General features: G+C 39.9%; 1 protein-coding gene across 1 annotated transcript in view; it reads left to right on the plus strand.

Annotated features, from left to right (window-relative positions):
• The window catches only part of LOC103606053 (dynein heavy chain 9, axonemal-like), a gene marked incomplete at its 5' end in the record, with an annotated part of 130,202 nt that overhangs the window by 17,958 nt on the left and 90,544 nt on the right, over nt 1-21,700 (plus strand). The window contains 3 exon segments of the mRNA XM_008590649.1: nt 5,811-6,050; nt 6,334-6,494; nt 19,486-19,642. Coding sequence (XP_008588871.1) covers nt 5,811-6,050; nt 6,334-6,494; nt 19,486-19,642 — 558 coding nt within the window.

Below are 21,700 nucleotides of genomic sequence, written 5' to 3' on the forward strand. Positions count from 1 at the left end.
TATTGCTAGGGAATGCTTTCCCCCCTCCCCCTCTGCTTGAGTGCCCACGGTGTCCTTACAATAATCATGTAGTTTTTGTCCTTAATTTTGTTGATGTGGTGTATCACATTTATTGACTTGGATATGTTGAATCATCCTTGCCTCCTTGGGATGAATCCCACTTGATCATGGTGTATAACTTTTTTTATGCGTTGCTGTATTCTGATTGCTAATATTTTGTTGAGGATTCTTGCATCTATGTTCATCAGAGATATTGGCCTGTAGTGTTCTTTTTTGTTGTATCTTTCTCTGGTTTTGGTTTCAGGGTAATGTTGGCCTCATAGAATGAATTTGGGTGAGTGGCCTCTATTTCAATTTTTTGGAATAGTTTGAAGATAACTGGTATTAATTCTCTTTAAATGTGTGGTAGAATTCAGTAGCAAAGCCATCAGTCCTGGACTTCTCTTTGTTAGGAGACTGTTGGTTCCTGCTTCAATGTCATTGCTTGTTATTGGTCTGTTCAGGTTTTGTATTTCTTCTTGATTTAGTCTTGGTAGTTTGTATGTGTCCAGAAATTTATCTGTTTCCTCCAGGTTTTCATCTTTATTGGCATATAGTTGTTCATCTAGTCTCTACTGATTCTTTGTATTTCCATCGTATCAGTTATAAGTCTCTTTTTTTCATTTCTGATTTTTGTTATTTGGGTCTTATCTCTCTTTTTTTTTTTTTTTTTTTTGATTAATCTAGCTAATGGTTTATCTATTTTATTGATCTTTTCCAAAAACCAACTTTTTGTTTCATTAATCTTTTGTATCATTTTATGCCCTGTATTTCATTTAGTTCTGCTCTGATCTTTTTTCTGTCTACTACTTTTAGGATTGGATTGTTGTTGTTTCTCTGGTTCTTTGAGGTATAGTGTTAGGTTGTTTATTTCAAGTCTTTCTATTCTTTTCATGTAAGCATTTATTGCAATAAACTTCCCTCTTAGTACTGCTTTTGCATATCTCACAGGTTTTGGTATGACGTGTCTTTATTTTTCATTAGTTTCAAGAAATTTTTTGATTTCCTGTTTAATTTCTTCTTGGACCCATAAGTCATTCAGGAGCCTGTTGTGTAGTTTCCATGTACTTGTATAGTTTCCACAGTTTTGCTTGTTATTTATTTATGATTTTAATTTGTTGTGGTCTGAAAAGATAACTTGAAATGCTTTTGATTTTCTAAAATTTGTTGAGACTTAATTTGTGACCTAACATGTGGTCTATCCTGGAGAATGTTCCATGTGCTGATGAGGAGAATGTATATTCTGTAGTTGTTGGAAGAAATGTTCTGTAGATATCTGCCAGGTCCTTTTGGTCTAAGATATAGTTTAAATCCTATGTTTCTCTGTTGATTTGTTGTCTAGATCTATCCGGTGCAAGGGAGGGGTGTTCAGTTCCACCACTATTATTGTACTGGAGTCTGTCTCTTTCTTTAGATCTGATAGTGTTTGCTTTACATATCTGGGTGCCCCAGTGTTGGGTGCATACATATTTATGACTGTTACATCTTCTTGCTGGATGTGATGTCGGAGGTAGGGTCCAAGGGGCCTGGCAGTCAGCCTCAACCCATCCAGTCCTCTTACCAGGTTCTTACCTGGACAGAATTCATTGGCAGAGTCATGGTAGAAAGTGAGAACAAATTTAATATAATAGATAAGAAACAGGGGTTCCACAGAGAGAGTGAGGCATAGCTCCAGAGACTGAGCAGAGCTCACACCAAGTTTAACACAAAAGTAAGTTTAGTACAGACATGAAGTCTAACACAAAAGCCAGAAAAACATACTTAAGGTTCAGTACAAAGTGCAGGCTGGTTCAAGAGAATGAACAGCTGCTTGCTGAAAGTAAGCTAGATACAAAGTAAAGTATATACACCTCAGGCAGCAAGGTGTGGGATGCTCCAGGAAGGTAAGCAGCAACAACCCCTCCAGCTGTGATTCAGCTTTTATAGTTTTTCTATCTATTCAATTAAGGGGGTGGTTCCCAGTAGTGTGCACCAGTGTTCTGTGCCCTCTACTGAGCATGTCCAGCCACTGGACTGTATAAGACAGTCCCCTGTTGTCTCATTTTCCTCATGTTGGTGCTAAAAATAGGTCTAACTGGCAACAGTAACTTTCCTCCAGCTGAGAGCTCAGAGGAGGGGGCCTGAGACCTCAGGGAGTGGCTGGAAAACTAGAGGCGTGTCCTGAAACTCAAACCCAGGGAGACTGAGCACATCCTGTATCAGATAGATCCTTTTATCATTATATAGTGGTCCTTCTTTGTCTCCTTTTATGGTTTTTGATTTAAACTCTATTTTATCTGATATAAGAATAGCTACTCCTGCTCGTTTTTGGTTTCCATTTGTATGGTATATTTTTTCCATCCCTTCACTTTTAGTCTGTGTGAGTCTTTTCAGGTGAGATGAGTTTCTTGAAGACAGCATATAGTTGGATCTAGCTTTTTAATCCAATCTTTTGGATTTAATTTAAAATGTCTTTTGAATGGGGAGTTTAGTCCATTTACATTTAGGGTTGTTTGACAGGTATGTCTTACTCCTGGCATTTTATCACTTTTTGTTTAGAAGTTTTAAATGTCTATTTTTCCTTTCTTCCCCTTTTATTGTATTTGATTGTTGGTTTTTGAGGTGGTAAGACATAGTTTCTTTCTCTTTCTCAGTTGCATTTTTGTTTTACCAGTGGGTTTGTTCTTTCTTCTGTGTTTGTGATAGTGATTATTGTTTTTCAGATTCCAGATGCAGGACTCCCTTGAGAATTTCTTCCAGGGCCTGTTGCATTGGTGGTGAACTCCTGCAGTTTTTGTTTGTCTGGAAAATACACTATCTCTCCCTCATTTCCGAAGGATAGGCTTGCTGAGTATAGTATTCTTCTCTGGCAATTTTTTTCTTTTAGTATATATATATATATATATTTTGTCCTTTTTGAGACCGGCTGCACTGCGCTCAGCCAGTGAGCACACCGGCCATCCCTGTATAGGATCCGAACCCACAGCGGGAGCGCTTCTGCGCTCCCAGCACCGCACTCTCCCGAGTGCACCACGGGCTCGGCCCTCTTTTAGTATTTTTAATATATCATCCCATTTTCTTCTAGCCTGTAGAGTTTCAGTTGAGAAGTCTGCTTTTAGTCTGATATGGGCTTCCTTACACGTGACTTAATGTTTTTCTCTTGCTGCTTTTAGAATTCTCTTCTTGTCTTTGAGCTTTGCCAGTTTGACTCTAACATGTCTTGGAGAGGATCTTTTTGGATAGAATCTGTTTGGGGATCTTTGAGTTCTGTGGATCTGAAGGTCTGTATCTCTCCCTATACCTGGGAATTTTTCCATTATTATCGCATTAAATAGGTTTTCAATGCCTTTTCTTTTCTCTTCCCCTTCTGGAACATCCACGATTCAAATGTTTGTGTGTTTAAGGTGGTCTGCTACCCCTCTTAGGTTTTCTTCTTTTTTTGTCCATCTGGGTTATTTCATAAAGATCATCTTCAAGATCTGAAATTCTTTCTTCTACTTGCTCTAACCTGTTGCTTAATCTCCTAGTTGTGTTTTTTATTGCATTGAGTGAATCCTTCAGTCCAGGAGTTCTGCTACATTCTTTTTTTAAGGTATTAATCTCTTTGTAAGTTTCCTCCTTCATATCCTGGATATTTTTTCTCATTTCATTGTGTTCTCTGAGTTTTCTCTTCTCTCTTTGAGTTTTATTAAGATCATTGCTTAGAATTCCTTTTCAGTCATTTCAAGGGTTTCCTGCTCTATAGGGTCTGGTACTTGAGGCTTACCATACTCCTTTGGTAGTGTTGTATTTTTTTGTTTATTCGTATTTCTAATATCTCTACATTGAAGTCTAGGCATCTGGTAGAGCAGTTGTTTCTTCTATTCCTCTATAGGGTCTGGTACTTGAGGCTTACCATACTCCTTTGGTAGTGTTGTATTTTTTTGTTTATTTGTATTTCTAATATCTCTACATTGAAGTCTAGGCATCTGGTAGAGCAGTTGTTTCTTCTATTCCTCTGGAATGGGCTTTGAGGAGAAAGACTTCCTCCTCTTTTTGCAGGCTCTGCTGGTGACTCTCCTGTGTCAGTGCAGTGGGCTGTCTGCAGGGTGGTCCTGGCTGCTACTAGGGCAGTGAGCCATCCTTGTGGCAGCAGTAGCTGTGGTGGGTTTGTGAAGCACTCTTGCCTTCTGCTCAGGCAGGTAGAAGGGATGCCCAAGGCCTAATGATAATTTTTTTAAATGACAGTAGCTACGATATAGCACTCCTTCCTTCCCCTTTAATGGTCTAGTACTAGTTCTGGTCTATGTGGGGGTTGCAGACATTTGGTAGACATTGAAGCCATAGGGATAGATAAAATGGCCCTTGGAAATTATGTGGAATGAGATGGGAGCATAGAACAAATCCTTGGGCATAATTCAGAGCCTGAGTAGACAAGAAGGAATTGGTGAAGCAAAGTTAAAAATGGTCTTTTGAGATAGGAAGAAAACTAGGAAACCAGAAAAGCTTTGATAGCAAATGAGAGGTCAGAAATGCCAAACACTTGTACAAGATCAAGCAAAATAAGGAAGATGAAGAATGTCCATGGATAAACTTGGTGAGGCTATTTTGGTAGAGGAGTAGGGAAGAGGCCACATTGCAAGGGGTCAAAGAGAGAGAAGAAGGTAAGAAGTATTGGGAACATAAGCCACAGGGAGAAACTTGGCTGTGAAGAGGGAAGAGAGATAAGTGCACACTGAAGAGGAGAAGAGGCATTTTTTAACTGTGCAGTTGGCATATCCCAACAAGGCCACCGATGCAGGAAGAACTTCTTCAATCCAATACAATATAAACTCAAAGGTAAAAACAAACTAAGGAACGGTACTTTTTACTACAACAAGATTCTCTATTTCACAGAAGGAATATTTCCCATCAGGATTCCTTGTTTAACTGTGCTATAATTTTGAGACAAGGAAAGTTGTTGCCTCCTGCCATTGCAATAGATATCATCTAGAGCAGCCGCCCAAACCAAATGATACTACAGATGAGCAATGTATCTAAATTCTCCATCACGAATGATCAAAATTATGCATTCTCCATATAAAGTTTCCCAGCAAACAGAAGTATTTACTTAACTCACTTTTTCCACTTATTTATTTTAATCTATGAAACATGCAAATCATATTGACTGACTGAATTTCAGTGTTATTCACCTTGGCCTTCAAAAGTAGGCATCTTAAAGGGTTGTCTGGTTAGCTTAGTAGGTTAGAGTGTGGTGCTGGTAATACCAAGGTCCAGGGCTTGATACCTATACTGGCCAACCACTGGAAAAAAAGTAGGTGTTTTTTAAAAATTTAGTAAAAGTGTTGTGGACAAGCAAATATCTGCCACAGATGATCTGCAGTGACCCACTAAATTAAAATACTGGAACCACCAAAGTTTCCAGAAGAACAAAGACTGAATGTCCTTGAGATGCTCAGTCAACATATTGTTATCCTCCCAAGCACGGGAAAGATGCTGTGTCTGGGAAGTTAAAACTGCATGATCAGAGTGGCAGTTTCTAGAAGCCACCGACATTGACCAGAGTCAGTCTTTGGTCTCAACCAAATGATACATTTTTCAAGAGCAGAAAGTGCTTTCCCCACATGTGTTGTAACTACTTCACATCTCCAAGGATTTTGAGCTATGGTTCAATTAGTCCATGCTGGTGGAAGAGGGAAGTAAGGGACTTATGTCACCCACAGAATTACATCCTGAGCCCTGGCTGTGTGATGAGTGGGCTGGTTGGAAACAGCCATGGTAACAGCTTTACTAAGTGACTCTTGGTGCCACAGGTGGCCCTGACCTGCACTCAGATCTGGTGGACAACGGAAGTGGGCATTGCATTCACCAGGCTGGAGGAGGGCTACGAGCATGCCATGAAGGATTATTATAAGAAGCAAGTGGCCCAGCTCAAAACCCTCATCACCATGCTGATCGGCCAGCTCTCTAGTGGGGATCGGCAGAAGATCATGACCATATGCACCATCGATGTGCATGCCCGGGATGTGGTGGCCAAGATTATTGCTCAGAAGGTGGGTCCCAAATATCTAGGGGTTTCCCTCTTTGTGAACATCTACATCATGGAAGTAGCTCACAAAACATAGAAGCCCCAGGGTCTGCCCAGCACTGGCCAAACAACTGAGGGAGGGACAGAGCAGCTTGTGCTTTCTATGCTGTGGTGGTCACAGCATGCTGCACTCTTTAGCTGCAGACAACACCCAACTCATCCAGACCCTTATGTGTCCTGTGGCCAAGGGGCCACCTGCTACCTGTTGAACATTATGATTCACGCACCTACTCTGCCACTCTCTTTAGGTAGACAATGCCCAGGCATTCCTCTGGCTGTCCCAGCTGCGCCATCGTTGGGATGATGAGGCCAAGCACTGCTTTGCAAACATCTGTGATGCCCAGTTTCTGTATTCTTATGAGTACCTGGGAAATACTCCTCGCTTGGTGATCACTCCTTTGACTGACAGGTGAGCATTGGTGTCAGCCACTGACAACCCTACTGTTATCTGGTTCAAGACCTCCAGTGGCCATCCAGGTTCAAGATCACCATCACTTGCTATTTGTCCACAGAGCTGCAGGGGAAGTACCTGAATCAACACAGCAGATTGAAAATCAAATGGAAAGGATGTAGGGCAGAGCCTTTCTTGGAACAAACCCCAGAGCAAATGAATGAGCCATGACTTTGGGAAGAATTGTGAGGCAATCATACACACCTGGGTTCTAACACCAGCTCTCACACAAACCAGCTGTTTGACCACAAAAAAATTGACCTAATTTTTGGTTTCCTCATCTGTGAAATAGAGGTAGTAACTTGCACCTTACATGATTTTTGTGAGGATAAAAGACAGCAATGCTTGTCAAGAGTTTGGCATATAATAAGTGCTCAAAATTTATCCCTGTTATTATTTTCTTATCAATCAGTTGCTCAATCAACTGGGACATTTATTCAGTATCTCTCACTCTGGGAATACACGGATATAAGCAAGGTAGTTTGAACCACTGAGGAGCTTACAATTTTTTAGGGAGACATATTCCCTGTCATTTATATTAATTCATGTATGAATGAATTCATGCTGGACTAGTCACTGGGAGTATGAAGATGACTAAAACATTTCCTGCCCTGAATCTTCAACTCTAGTGAGGAAAATAAGACATACGTAGAAAATAATTTAAATAACACAAGGAGAAAAGGTACAAGGACATAGTTAGTATAAAAAGGGTGCAAAGCCATACGCTACACATTTGCAAACAGGTGACTCAGCAGCAAACCCTCTGAGCACAAGAGTTCCCACTCACTGCAGGAAGAAGACAACTGAGAAAGTTCAGGGAAGCCATAAAAATGGGAAAACTCAAGGTATGTTCCTGTGAGAGGGAGTGTAGGACTCTTGCCTTTGGGGGAGGTAGCTGGCCCTAAAGGAGTCAGACTACAGCTGGTGGAGAATATATTCCTTACCCAGTAAGTAGTAAAATGGTAAAAACTACTTTATGAAGATTTATGTAACAGCAGAGCACGGGCAAAGAGATAGAGGACAGGGTAATAAGGTCATGGTCCATGTGAAAAATGATATTTTAATTCTGCTGTGTGGAGAATATATTCCTTACCCAGTAAGTAGTAAAATGGTAAAAACTACTTTATGAAGATTTATGTAACAGCAGAGCACGGGCAAAGGAGATAGAGGACAGGGTAATAAGGTCATGGTCCATGTGAAAAATGATATTTTAATTCTGCTGAGGTTTCTGTAAATTCTGCTAAGAGTTCATGCCCTTTTCTTATAATTTCATTGAACACTAAATCTCCCCTTCTCCAAAAAGAGTTGTACATCTGAATGACTGGCTCACCGAAATAAATGACTTGTAGGTAATGAAGAGATTGTCATAAATTGTGAAGGTTAATATGACCAGATACAATCTGTGTTAACTTTTACTTAATTTTCTCTCTATGTTGAGTGATACCAAATCCTATATTCTGGTCAAGTCCTCATATATATTTCCAAATATCTGATAAATATTTCCAAATTATGTTGTAATTCCTGCGCTCATGAAAGGAATCGGACATAGGAAATCCAAAGTACCTGAAGATCCCAACGTCATCTGTAGATTAATCCTTCATGGTTCACCTCCCCATGTTTTTCGTTTCTTTAATTCATTTTCCTGCCCAGTCTCGAAAGCTCTTTCACCCTGAGCCGCACTCGCACTGCTCTGCTTCTGCTCTGTGGAGGTCATGTCACTGTCTCCAGTGGCTTCCCGCTGCACATAGATTAAAATCTGAACTCTTCACCAGAGCCAGTAATTGCTGTCAACCACCCTGACGCCTCACTCCCGGTCCTACAACCAAATGGCCCCCTTTCCGTTCCTTGATCACTTCAAGTTCATTCCAGCTTAGAGCCTTCACGGCTCCCTCTACATCAAATGCCCTTCTCCAGGCTCTCTGTGCACTGGCACCTTCTCGTTCTTTCCTTCTACTCTTTACTCCCGGTCCTACAACCAAATGGCCCCCTTTCCGTTCCTTGATCACTTCAAGTTCATTCCAGCTTAGAGCCTTCACGGCTCCCTCTACCTCAAATGCCCTTCTCCAGGCTCTCTGTGCACTGGCACCTTCTCGTTCTTTCCTTCTACTCTTAGTTCTGAGCGGCCTTCCTTGACCACTCTTTCTAGAAGACAACCTCTCGCATCTCACACACACATGCACGTACATGTGCACACACACGTAGAGCAGATAACCCTGATATATCCCCCTGCTTATCTTCTTTCTGACATTTCCCCCATTTCTGAAATGGCCTTGCTTTTAGTCCCCTTTGAAATGTAAGCTCCTTGCAATCAGGGACCTCTGTCTGTCTTGTTTGCTGCTATGTCATTAGCACCTAGCAGGTTTTGAATTAATATTTGTCAAATGCATGAATGATGGTTGAAAACTGAAGATCCAGATCATAAGGGTAGACAGAATCAAGACAAGAAGTCAACTCGGGGGAAGAATCTCTGCAGGGCTCTGTGTCTTGGCTTCTGAAGAGGAAAGAACAGCTACTCTATATTTGTTCTTAGCTGGAACCCACTCTCCTGCTTGACCCAGCTTAGGACAGCATGCAGATAACACCTGTTCAGAGGAAGACATAGACCTCTCTGCAGCTGGCAGCATCAACTCTAGGAGACTTGGAGTCTTAAAGGTTTTACTTTGGCCCAGTCAGTTGCAGGGGCTCATGCAGTGTCAGTTAAGGAAAAGTTTTCCCACCTCAAGCTTCGTTCAAACTGGACCCTCTCAAGTGTCTTTGTCTTTATGATGATTCTCAGCAAGACATGTATCGTTAGCAGGAAGGAAATCTGGTGCAGCATTTCCCACTGCAATGAGTTGTTCTGCCTGCATTGGAATATGAGCTAATAGTTTGGGAATTTATATCACTTGGAATAGAATCATGACACCATTATATATTCGAGAGATTTGATTAATGTCTGTCTCCCACTCAAGACTATATGCTCCATGATAACATTGACTTTCATTCGCTTTCTGCTCTACTCCCAGGACCTAGCACCACGTCCAGCATATAATAGACATTCAAGAAATACTCCTTGAGTGCAATTAAATGGTTTTTTGAGACTGTGGATACGTACGCAGCTTCCCCGTGCCATTCAGAACTTTTTCTTTCTTTCCACTGACATATCAGACATTATCGTTCTGAATGATAAAAAGTACAAGACTTTTGTTTTCCCTGGGTCTTCGTACCTGCCTGGGAGTTTAAGAAGATAATCACCTTTTGGATTTAGCAGTCTCTAGTATGCTAATGCCTTATAGAGGAAAGGGTAAAGTTTTGACAATGAATTATTTCTAAAATAGGAATTTATCACCTCTTCTGTGAAATGATGCAAATAAGAACTTGAAAGGAAGATTTGTTGCAAATAATGGTGAATTTTATATAGACCTTGACCTTGCTTTGCACTTTAGATGCTTTTCTGACAAAAGTAATATGTAGTTGAATATTTTGTATAGCAAATTCCATTTTCTCATTGACTTCCATTATTATCTTAAGAAATGTTTTGCCCAGAAAAAAAAAAAATTGTTCTCAATGTAGAAAATCACATTTTAAAGAGCATTCAACCTTTACTGGTGTGGAGCTTAAGTACATTTAATTCTCTCCTGCCAGAAGAATAATCAAATGGACAATTGATCCACACAATCTTTGCACATTCATTAAAAGCACACCCGTATTACAGTACATCCCACTGATTAAGCTTTTTTCCTTGGAATTTCCAACTGCCTGGGTAGGACTTGAATATAAAAGTAGGTACAATGGCTCAGCCATTGTCACAGGACTTTGGCACAACACTAAGTTGAAGAACTAAATGGAAATGTTTTTGGGGGCTGAACAAAAGCAATTTTCATGAGCTGTTTCTTAACCTTTAGATATCTCCTTCCCTCAACTCCCCTTCCCTCACCTTCACACACAAACGCCCCTTTCTGCCCTGTGCCGTGTTAAGTACTCTTTTAATCAACTGCTTATTAATTTTGAGTACACCTTAATTTCTCAAGAACTATGCATGCAGTGAGATAGAATTGGTGCAAAAGTCTTTGAAGGTAATTTGCTGGACAAGGACACAACTAGCAAAAGTCAGACACTTTCTCTTAACGTTTTTCTCTCATGTTTTATTAGAGAAAATTTAGACAACTTAGTAATCCATAAAAAAGAAAATAAGTCACTCAGAGATGACCCAGTGTTAATATTTAATGTTTCCTTCTACGTGTAGATTTTGACAGATGAAATTGAGATCGTATGCTGTATATGAAATATATATTGCACGATTTACTTAACATTATATTGTGTGTATTCTTCTAAAACACTTTAATAGCTAAATTACAGTCTATTTACAAGTAGCCCATAACTTATGTAACATAACTGTATTATGGGGTATTTAAATTATATCTAAGCTTTTACTATTAAAAATAAAGCTGCATGAATTCACTTATACATACGTTTTTGACCAGATTGCTTAGTATTTCCCCACCCATAATAGATTCCAGAAAGCAAGATCGTTAAATGATACATACTTTCAAATTCTTCTTGAAAAACATGTTCTTCCCATGCTCTCTTATGGTTTATGAAAATGTTCATCTCACAACACCCTGGTCAGCATTAAGTATTAGTGTTATGATTTTTATTAATTTTATAAGTCAAAATTGTATCTCATTTGTGTTTGGTGTCCTTAATTACTCATAGGCTTGAGCATTTTTATGTGTTTATTGTCTATTAGATTTTCTTCTCCTGTGAATTGTTTATTACCTTCATTGCACATCGTTCTATGGGGTGTGCTTTTATTAGTTTTATGCTTAGAAAATCTCAGCTCATTTAATGTTCACCTATATTTTATTCTAGTTTAGTTTATTTTACTTTTTCCTTTAACCTTTTTTAATTCTTTGGGAAACTTTTTGACTATTCAGTAAAGTGAGTCAAAACTATTTTTTATCAAAACATTTTTAGGGCCGGCACGGTGGCGCACTGCTACAGTGCGCCGCTTTGGAAGCACAGCAGTGCTCCCGCCGAGGGTTCGGATCCCACATACAGACTGGTTCCATTTTTTATCAAAACATTTTTAGGGCCGGCCCGGTGGCGCACTGCTACAGTGCCCCGCTTTGGAAGCACAGCAGTGCTCCCGCCGAGGGTTCGGATCCCACATACAGACTGGTTCCCGCTCACTGTCCGGTACGGGCGCGACACTGAGGGTTGCTTTCCGTTGCCGGACACGAAAAAAGACAAAAAAAGGAAAAAAAAAAAAAAAAAAAAAGAAATAAAAATGTGAATCTTACTAGTGTGCAGGCAGTTGGTAAAACCATAGAAAGAATGAAATCCCCATGTATCACGGTTTTATTTCTTCTAAGTGTTAACTTCTTTCTTGCATAGGCTGTAAATATGGTCTCCATTCCCACGCCTTTATGACTCCTGATCCAGGCAGAAGAGAGACCTCTTTTGCAGCACATACAGCATATTCCTTGAAGGGACTCTGATTGGTCCTGTTCAGATCACGTGCCCATCTCTGAGCCAGTCATTGCAGCCAGTGAGATCAAGTATTTTACCCACCCTGAGCCTTGTACTCACCCCTGGCATAGTAGAAAATACGGATGCTCCGGGACTTACTACGGGGTTATGTTCCAATAAACCCATCGTAAGTTGAGAATATCATTAAGTTGAATGTACATTTAATACATCTAACCTACCTATATATAATATAAGCTATATAATCTGTAGGTTAGCCTAGCCTACCTCAAATGTGCTCAGAAAATTTATACTAGTCTATAACTGGGCAAAATCATCTAACATAAAGCCTATTTTATAATAAAGTGTTGCATATCTCATGTAGTTTTTAAAATACTGTACTGAAAGTAAAAAACAGAGTGGCTGAATGCATACTCAAAGTATATGGTTTCCATTGAACATGTATTGTTTTCCCACGTTTGTAAATCAAACCATCCTAAGTAGGAAACAGTCTGTATTATGACTGACAGCCCCATGAGAATACAAGGTGCAGAGGAGAGGTGGCTTTTCATAGTATGGAATACTGGGCAAGCAAAACTCACAGGAACTACAGTGGGGAATATATCATTTGATATTTTTATTTTAAAGTGACCATTGGGCCCAACATTTTTTACTGAGTAATCACTCCTTTCCCTCAATGATTCATGATGCTTGCTCTACCATAATTACAGTTTTGAGTCCATCGACCTACCTCAAAACTATTCAGCTTTACTATGAGTTGTAAAGCAAAGGCCCGCATTATATATTTTCAATTTTTTTAGCTGTTATGTATATTCTTTCAGATGACAAATACCAAAATATAAACCATTGGGGTTATCAATTGGTGCGCCTACCATGGTACTGGTATAAAAATAGACATTCAGACCAGTGGAGTAGAATAGAGAATTCAGAAGTCACTCCTCAGGCTTGTAGCCATCTGATATTAGACAAAGGCAACAAAAATCTACATTGGGGAAAAGATTGCCTCTTCAACAAGTGGTGCTGGGAAAACTGGATATCCATATGCAGAAGAATGAAACTAGACATGCACCTCTCACCATACACTGAAATGAACTCAAAATGGATTAAAGACCTAGGTATAAGACCTGAAACTGTAAAATTACTAACGGAAAATATAGGCGAAACACTTCAGCAGTTAGGTCAGGGCACAGGCTTTATGAACATGAACCCAAAAGCACAAGCAGCAAAAGAAAAAATAAACAAATGGGACTATATCAAACTAACGTCTCTGCACAGCAAAATAATCAACAGAGTGGAAAGACAACCTACAGAGTGGAAGAAGATTTTTGCCAACTATGCATCTGACAAGGGACTAATAAAAAAATAAATGAACCAATTAAAAAATGGGCAAAAGAGTTGAATAGACATTTTTCAAAGGAAGATACACGAATAGCCAACAGATATATGAAAAAAATGCTCAACATCACCAGTCATCAGGGAAATGCAAATTAAAACCACATTGAGATATCACCTCACCCCAGTTAAACTGGCTATAATCAAAAGGACGATGAGTAGCAAATGCTGGCAAGGGGGTGGAGAGAAGGGAACACTACTGCACTGCTGGTGGGACTGTAAACTAGTACAACCACTTTGGAAAACAATATGGAGGTTTCTCAAACAACTACAGAGAGATCTTCCATACGATCCAGCAATCCCTCTTCTGGGTATTTATCCAGAGGAATGCAAATCATTATGTTGAAGAGATACCTGCACTCCTGTGTTTATTGCAGCTCTGTTTACAATAGCCAAGATATGGAACCAACCTAAACGTCCATCAATGGATGATTGCATAAGGAAACTGTGGTATATATACACCATGGAATACTACTCTGCCATAAAAAAAGAATGAAATACTCCCATTTGCAACAACGTAGATGAACCTGGAGAAACTTACCTTGAGTGAAACAAGCAAAGCACAGAGGGATAAATACCGCATGTGCTCACTCTTGTGTAGGAGCTAAGAGAGAAAGGAAGGCAGGAAAGAAAGACCACAGTGGTGCCATGATCCAACAGAGGGAGGGAGCATTCCTAGGGCTACAAATAGGAATGGAAGGGAGATGGGGAGGAGGAGGGAGGTTGGGGGATAATTGGGAGGGGACAAAGGGTACAAAAGTAATTTCTGGTAATGGGTATGCCCCCAGTGTGAATCTGGCCCTCACATCATGGGCAGGAGGGGGGACAATCAGCTTTGTATCTCATGAATATTCTTAATAAATAAATATTTTTTTTAAAAAAACTTCAACTTAATTTTGAAGGAACAGCCATCTTTATAGTATGTGACATATTTCTGTTTATCTATATGTCCAAATATATTTCTCAGAAAAGTTTGTATTTATATAGGATGTCATCATTTTTTAATGTTATCTCTGGTTCATTTAAAAATATTTGTTTCTATATAAGATTATGTTTTCATTACATATGTATATTTTTAAAACAACTTTATTGAGGTATGCTTTATGTATCAAAAAATTCACCCATGTCAAATGTACAACTAAATGATTTCTAGTGACTTTACTGAGTGGTGCAACCGTTATCAGAAATCGATTTTAGGGCCGGCCCGGGGACGCACTCGGGAGAGTGCGGCGCTGGGAGCGCAGCGACGCTCCCGCCGCGGGTTCAGATCCTATATAGGAATGGCTGATGCGCTCACTGGCTGAGCGCAGTGCGGGTGAAACCACACCAAGGGTTGCGATCCCCTTACCAGTAATGAAAAAGACAAAAGAAAAAAAAAAATCGATTTTAGTACACTTTCTTCCCCCGTGATAAGATCTCTCATGACCATCTACAGTTAATCCTCATCCCTAGGAAACCACTAATCAATCCACTTTTGTCTCTATAAATTTGCCTATTCTGGACATTTTAAATGGAATCTTAAGATATGTAGTCTCTTGTGTTTGATTTTTTTTCACTTCACATAATGTTTCTGAGGTTCACTCATGGTAGAGCATGTGTCTGTAATTTGTTCTTTTATTATTTCTGAATAATATTCCATTTATAGATATACCACTTGCTGTTTATCCATTCACCAGTTGATGAATACTTAGATTGTTTTCAGCTGGGGATGCTAACACAACACTGCTATGAATGCCTATGTGCAAGTCTTGTGTGAACATGTTTTCATTGCTGTTGGGTGGATACATAGGAGGGGAATTGTTGGCTATTATGGTACTTTTATGTTCAACATTTTGAGAAACTGCCAAACTTTTTTCAAAGTAGCTACACCATTTCATGTTTGCACCGACAGTGTATGAGGGTTTCTGTTTCTCCACATGTTGACAACATTTATTATTGCCTGTATTACTTATTATAGCCATTCTGGTGGATGTGCAGTGGTATTTCGCTGGTGTTTTAGATGGCATTTTCCTAATGATTAATGACATTGAGCAACTTTTCATGTGCTTATTAGCCATCCATGTATCTACTTCGATGTAATGTCTGTTTATATCTTTTGCCCATTGTTTGATTGATCTGTTTTTATTCTTATTATCTTATGATAATTCTTTGTATATTCTGGATATATTGCATATGTGTTTGCAAATACTTTATCTCAGTCTATTGCTTATCTTTTCATTTTCTTCATGGTGTCCTTTGAAGTGCAAAAGTTTTTAATTTTGATGAGGTATAATTTATTGATTTCTATTTTATGGACTATGCTTTTGATGCTATATCTAAGAAATCTTTGCCTAACTTTATTATATCTTTAACTTTCTTCTCACTTATGTTTAGGAAAAAAATTATTTTTGTCTATTTATCTTCTATACTGCCCATTTTTACAAATTCTGCCCTGTATTAAATTCTAAGAATTTTAGTCTTGATTCTCTTGGGTTTTCTAGGTCACTTCTAGAATTTTTAATCATATCCAATACATACAAATAATACAAAGTTTAATCATAACTACTCAAGTTTAAGTACTAAGTGTGCTATGGTTTTTGCTAGGAAGATCTCATACAGGACATTGTTCTTGGTTCTTTCCATCACATTTTGAGAAAGACACGTACCAACTAGTGCAGGCAAAGAGAAAGACTGGTACTAGATGATGAAGGATCTCATAACCAAATGGCATAAGGAATAAATCCTAGAATTGAGGACATTTAGGCTAAGAACAAAAAAAGTGTTCAACCTTAAGTAATAAAATGTTGTAAAAGGAACAGATTTGTTTTTAGGTTGTTTTTAAGAACATTCTTCTTCTGTTGATGCTGTTTCTCATGTTGAGCTTGGAACTTTTTGAAAGCTCTTGGTCTTTTTCATGTCAACTGCCATCTACCATATCTCCCCCATTCTGTGTGTATGCAAGTGCTTGCTAGGTTGGTTTTAAGAACATTCTTCTTCTGTTGATGCTGTTTCTCATGTTGAGCTTGGAACTTTTTGAAAGCTCTTGATCTTTTTCATGTCAACTGCCATCTACCATATCTCCCCCATTCTGTGTGTATGCAAGTGCTTGGAAGGTTACTTTGCACTTACCCCCTTAAATTTGCCTTTGTTGGGTCTAGCCCATCATTTTTAATTGTTAAATTTTTTTAGGATTTGGTCTCTCTTCCTTATAATCAATTATTTCTTAACTCAAGTTATCAATAAAGATATTGGACATCGGGGAGCTGAGTCCCGGGCATGCCAGCAGAGGCCTTCCTTTGGGTAGACATTGTTGCATTCATGTTCCTTCCTAGGCTATAGTTATTAAGCCACATGGTAGGCAGAATTCTAACAATAACCCCCAGTGACCTTTACCCTTGTAGAACCCTCTTCCCTTTGAATGTAGGTGAAAACCATGAATGTGGTGATATCATTGTCATGATTATATTTGAGAAATGACATCCAGTTCCAAGGATTTCTTTAAAGGGATTCTCAAGTTTTCTATGAGAAATCTATTTTTGTGAAACTTTGCACTCCTGGACTCTCAAATTCCTTGAGAGCCTTGCAGGTCCAGAGAGAAGAGGCCTGGGATTGCTAGGATTGCCCTCTGGCTACAGAGGAGGTAACCATGGGACAGAAAGGGGAGAGGGAGCAGGGTGGGGTAAGTTGTCTGAGTTTTGGGACTCTGCTGGCTCAGGCAGCTGCCTTTCCTCCTGGGAGATACAAGGTTAGGGCAGGGCTCCAGTAGTTCTAGAGGAAACCCAAGGCGCCAGGAGAGATGGAAGGCATTGGGACTAATCTGGAGCCAGAAACTCAGAGCCCAGGAGAGCAGGTGTGGTTAAGGCTGCACATAGCTAGATCTTCATAGAGTCCTAACTATGATTGTTTTAAAGAGGACAGAAGTGTTACCAAATGGTAACAGTGGCCAAGAAAGACAATAGAAGACCCAACTTTTCCCCTTAACCTTGAATCATGTTGCCTCTCTTTGTGGCTTCTCTGATGGTCATTGTTCTACTGTCCACAGGGAAGCTGAGGCAACTGCATAAGTCCAGATGCCCAGGGTTAAATGCAGCCCAGGTCCACATGATCAGCTGAGTCAACTTATTCCATTACACAGGAAAACTCGAGGTGGAAAAATAATTCTGCATACCTCTCCTCTCTGCCTCTGAAAACTGCCTTCCTGATTCTACTTTCAAAGGCTGAAACAGATGAGGGATTTTGCACTTAATTAAAGCAGAGAAAGAAACTCACTTCAAGTCCTTTCAAAACCGTCTTGGTTCTAGGCTTAGTGAACTCAATAGAGACCCAGTCACCATGACTCAGATTCTCCAGTCAACTCACTACATCAGATTCAGAAACAGGAGAGAAATAATTTCAGAGGTTTAGCCTCTGAAAAGTCAAGAATCTATGCATTGATTTGTTAGATATTAAAAAGTTAGAGCAATGGCACAATTTTAACAGCTTTATTGAGGTATAATTTACATGCCTTAAAGTTCACTTGTAGTATACAATCAATGATTTATAGTAAGTGTACAGAGTTGTGCAACCATCACCACAATCTAGTTTTAGAACATTTGCCTCACCTGTATGTGCGGCAAATCTCTGCTCTACCCCAAGCTCAAGAAACCACCAATCGACTGTTTGTCTCTATTTTTCTTTTCTGGACCTTTCACATACATGAAATGATAATATGCAATTTCTTGTGTCTGGCTTCTTTCACTTAGCGTAAGGTCTTTGAAGTTTATCATTTTGTAGCATGTTCACTACTTTATTCCTTTATGTTGCTGAAGAGTATTCCAGTGTGTGGATATACCACACATTTTGTTTATCCATTTGCAGATGACAGGCATTTGGGTTGTTTCCAGTTTTTTTGCTGTTATGAAGAAGTACAATAAACAAGTGCATACAGTGCTATGCACAAGTCTGTGTGTGAACACATGTTCTTATTTCTCTTGGGCAAGTTCCTAGGAGGGGAATTGCCGAATCATCTAATAAGCTTTAGCATTAATGAAACTGCCAAGCTCTCTTCCACGTGGCTGTACTGTTAGACATTCCCACCAGCAATGTACGGGGTTTCCAGTATTTTCACATCCTTGTCAACACTTGTTTTTTTCTGTCTTTTGATTATAACCATCCTAGTGGGTATGTAGTGGTATCTCATTGTAGATTTAATTTGCATTTCCCTAATGACCAATGGTGTTGAATATCTTTTTATGTGCTTATTACTCAAAGGCCTATTTTAAATTGACACTAAATGGAAATACGAGTCCTTTTTTAAAATACCAGAAATAAGCTTAAAACTGAGTTTATTTTATTGCCATTGGTAAAAATAGTCACAGGAGAATTAAATATATTGAATGATGGATCCATTCATTCATGGATTCAGTCATGTATTTCATAAATAGTGGTTGAGGGCCTGTGTATGCCTAGAGCTGTGCTAAGCTCTGGAGATGAAACAATGAATAAGACATAGCCCTGCCTTCATGCATGTTATGAGGGTATACATGGAAAATGTATGTGATGTGTGTCATGGGAATTTAAAGTGGAGGAGAGTGGAGTGGGAGCTCAGCTGAGGGGCATCTGTTCACTCACCCTAGTGTTGGGGGATCTGGGGACACTGAATGGGTGAAGCAATGTCAAATATGAGTCCCAGGAGGTCAGTAGCAATTAGCCAGACAAAGGTTGAGGAGGAACATCTTCCAGGTAGACTGGAAGGGTTGGGGGCTCGGTGGGAGGAGGGAGAGGGACAAGCACAGTCCTAGTGTGTCTGGCGAGTGACCATAGCTCAATGAGACTGAATCCTAGAGTGCGGGAGCTCAGGGGAGAGGAGCAGTGAGAAATGAAGCTAGAGAAGCAGGCAGGGGCAAGGTCAGAAAGAGTCCAGCAGAGAGACGCTGATGCCCTTTAGGGAGGGAGCGTCAGGTGACACTGCACTATGGAAAGTCCTCCCCACAGTGGTGTGGGGGACAGACATAAGTGGGAGCCTCTGGGCTCTCCTTCACTGAAGTTGTATCAGACCTCACATAGCCCTATCTCACTGGGACCCAGCAGAGCCACCTAATGGATGACACTTCCCTCCTGTGTTCGGCAGGTGCTACATCACCCTCACCCAGTCTCTGCACCTGACCATGAGTGGGGCTCCAGCAGGACCTGCAGGCACAGGCAAGACCGAGACCACCAAGGACCTGGGCCGAGCGCTGGGCATCATGGTCTACGTGTTTAACTGCTCAGAGCAGATGGACTACAAGGTACAGGGCAACCCAGCTTCAGGGGGAACTAGCACCCGAGTGGCAGGTTTATCCATGTCACTGTGGCCCACCTTCCCCAAGTCTCAGAGCCCAGACTAGGAGGTCCCTGCTTGTTCCTTCACAGTAGATCTGAGGCTCTTTGACCCCTGGAGCTTGTGGGCCTCCCCATAAACCTCTGATGTGACAAGAAGGCACAGCGCCGTGGATTCCAATTCTTCTAATGAGCTTTGTGATCACAAGTGGCTTAGTTTCCCTTTTGAGTCTTCCTTGAGTAGACTGAACATACAGCATATCCAAAGTCTTAAATTCAATATGTGACCCAAAGCACGGAAAGGCTCGTAAGTAGCCAATGTGAAGATACCAGTCTTCACATAGAAGCTGTATTTGTGCTCTTCTGCAAAAGTGGACATTCCCCAGAATATCTACAGGTCCAGAATATTCTATAAAGGCAGGTGTGACTTCTGAAAACAGACTAGATTAACCTCTTCTCACAGCAAGAGATGCCCAAGTACAAAGCATCATTCGGGTGCTCATCATTTTTTAAGAACTAATGTATCCCAGGTTCTGAGTCATAGAGAAAAGCCAGAGAAACAAAAGGCCCATAGGTCATATCTTTGCTAGAAACATTGTGCTCAGAACTGGACCTTGTATAGATTATTTTTTGAATAATGTGTAATAACAGGCCCCCTCAATGTCTCATGATTTTTATTTTATTATATGGTATGTGCTTTTGTAAACTGTCTTAAGTCTCTTTTGTAAACAGGATAACATATAAATTAGAGTGGAACAAACAAAATAACTGCATTAAAAAGATTAGATATTTATTTATAAATTATGTGATATATTGATTGTAAAATAAATCTAATGTAGAAATATTTTTAGAGATTGTGAGATGACACTTGCAGTACCACAAATATGACTCTTTAAAAGAGATTCATCTTCTATAACTTTAATAATTTCCACGGTATATAATTTTGCTGTGCAGAGTTGCAGCATCCTATGTTACCATGTTTTCTCATAGCAGCAACAAAACGGGGATCCACACCCAAAATAACTGTCCTCCCCATGTTCTGTATCCCCTAGATATTAGCAAGAGTGATTTTATTGATGAACATATTAAGGTCATGTATCTCTTCAAGTCAGGCTGGAAGAAGAAAAAGATTTTCCCCTTTAAAGATATAAATTTGGCCTTAAGGATTATTTTAAGTTTTTACGTTCTTCTATAGTTGAGCGTTGGTGGCATTGCTGAAATAAGTATGCTCTCCCATGAGGAACCTTCTGGAAGACACACTCATGTAGATGCGGAAGACGTGATCAGCTGGATTTCTTCAAAGTCACAACTAGCACAGCAAACAGGAAGGGATGAGCTGGCTCCATGGCCAGAGTCACTAAGGCCATTTTACCCAATCCTTTCAGAACCAATCACTGACCCCCAACCCCACGAAATTCTCTAAAAGTACAGATGAGCGGGGAGTCTATCCTTGGTTCGTTTGAACTGTGAGTGAAGCTTCCGTCCTTGAGTCTAGGCTGGACACAGGTTAGCAGCATCAGTAGGTATAGTCGTGATGAACACACCAGAAGGAAGGCAATCACCCGCGAAGCGCGAAATACCCCTGTAGCCAGACAGCCTCACTCAGTTTACACACCGCCTCTGTGCTTTGTTGTTCAGCTGTTCAGATTTGTTTTTTTACTGTAAAACACGCCAGCAATAAAGTTAGTTGAGTATTGCCGTTCTCAGCATGTGCTGGACATTGTGGGAGGACATCAAAAATAGATCATATGTACGGATAGAAAGGTGGATAGACAGATAGATAGACAGATGATAGGTGATTAATAAATCAATGATGGATGATAGATGGATTACAGGTAGATGACAGATGATAGGTGATAAATAGGTGGATGATATGTGATAAATTAATGATAGATGGATTATAGATAGATGATGGATGATAGATGGATTATAGATAATAGCTGATAAATAGATGATAGATGGATTATAGATAGATGATAAACAGATGATAGATTAAAGTAGAATAGATACATGATAGATGTAAATAG

The sequence above is a fragment of the Galeopterus variegatus genome, unplaced genomic scaffold (assembly GCF_000696425.1).
Source record: "Galeopterus variegatus unplaced genomic scaffold, G_variegatus-3.0.2 Scaffold6249, whole genome shotgun sequence".
NCBI classification, from domain to species: domain Eukaryota; kingdom Metazoa; phylum Chordata; class Mammalia; order Dermoptera; family Cynocephalidae; genus Galeopterus; species Galeopterus variegatus.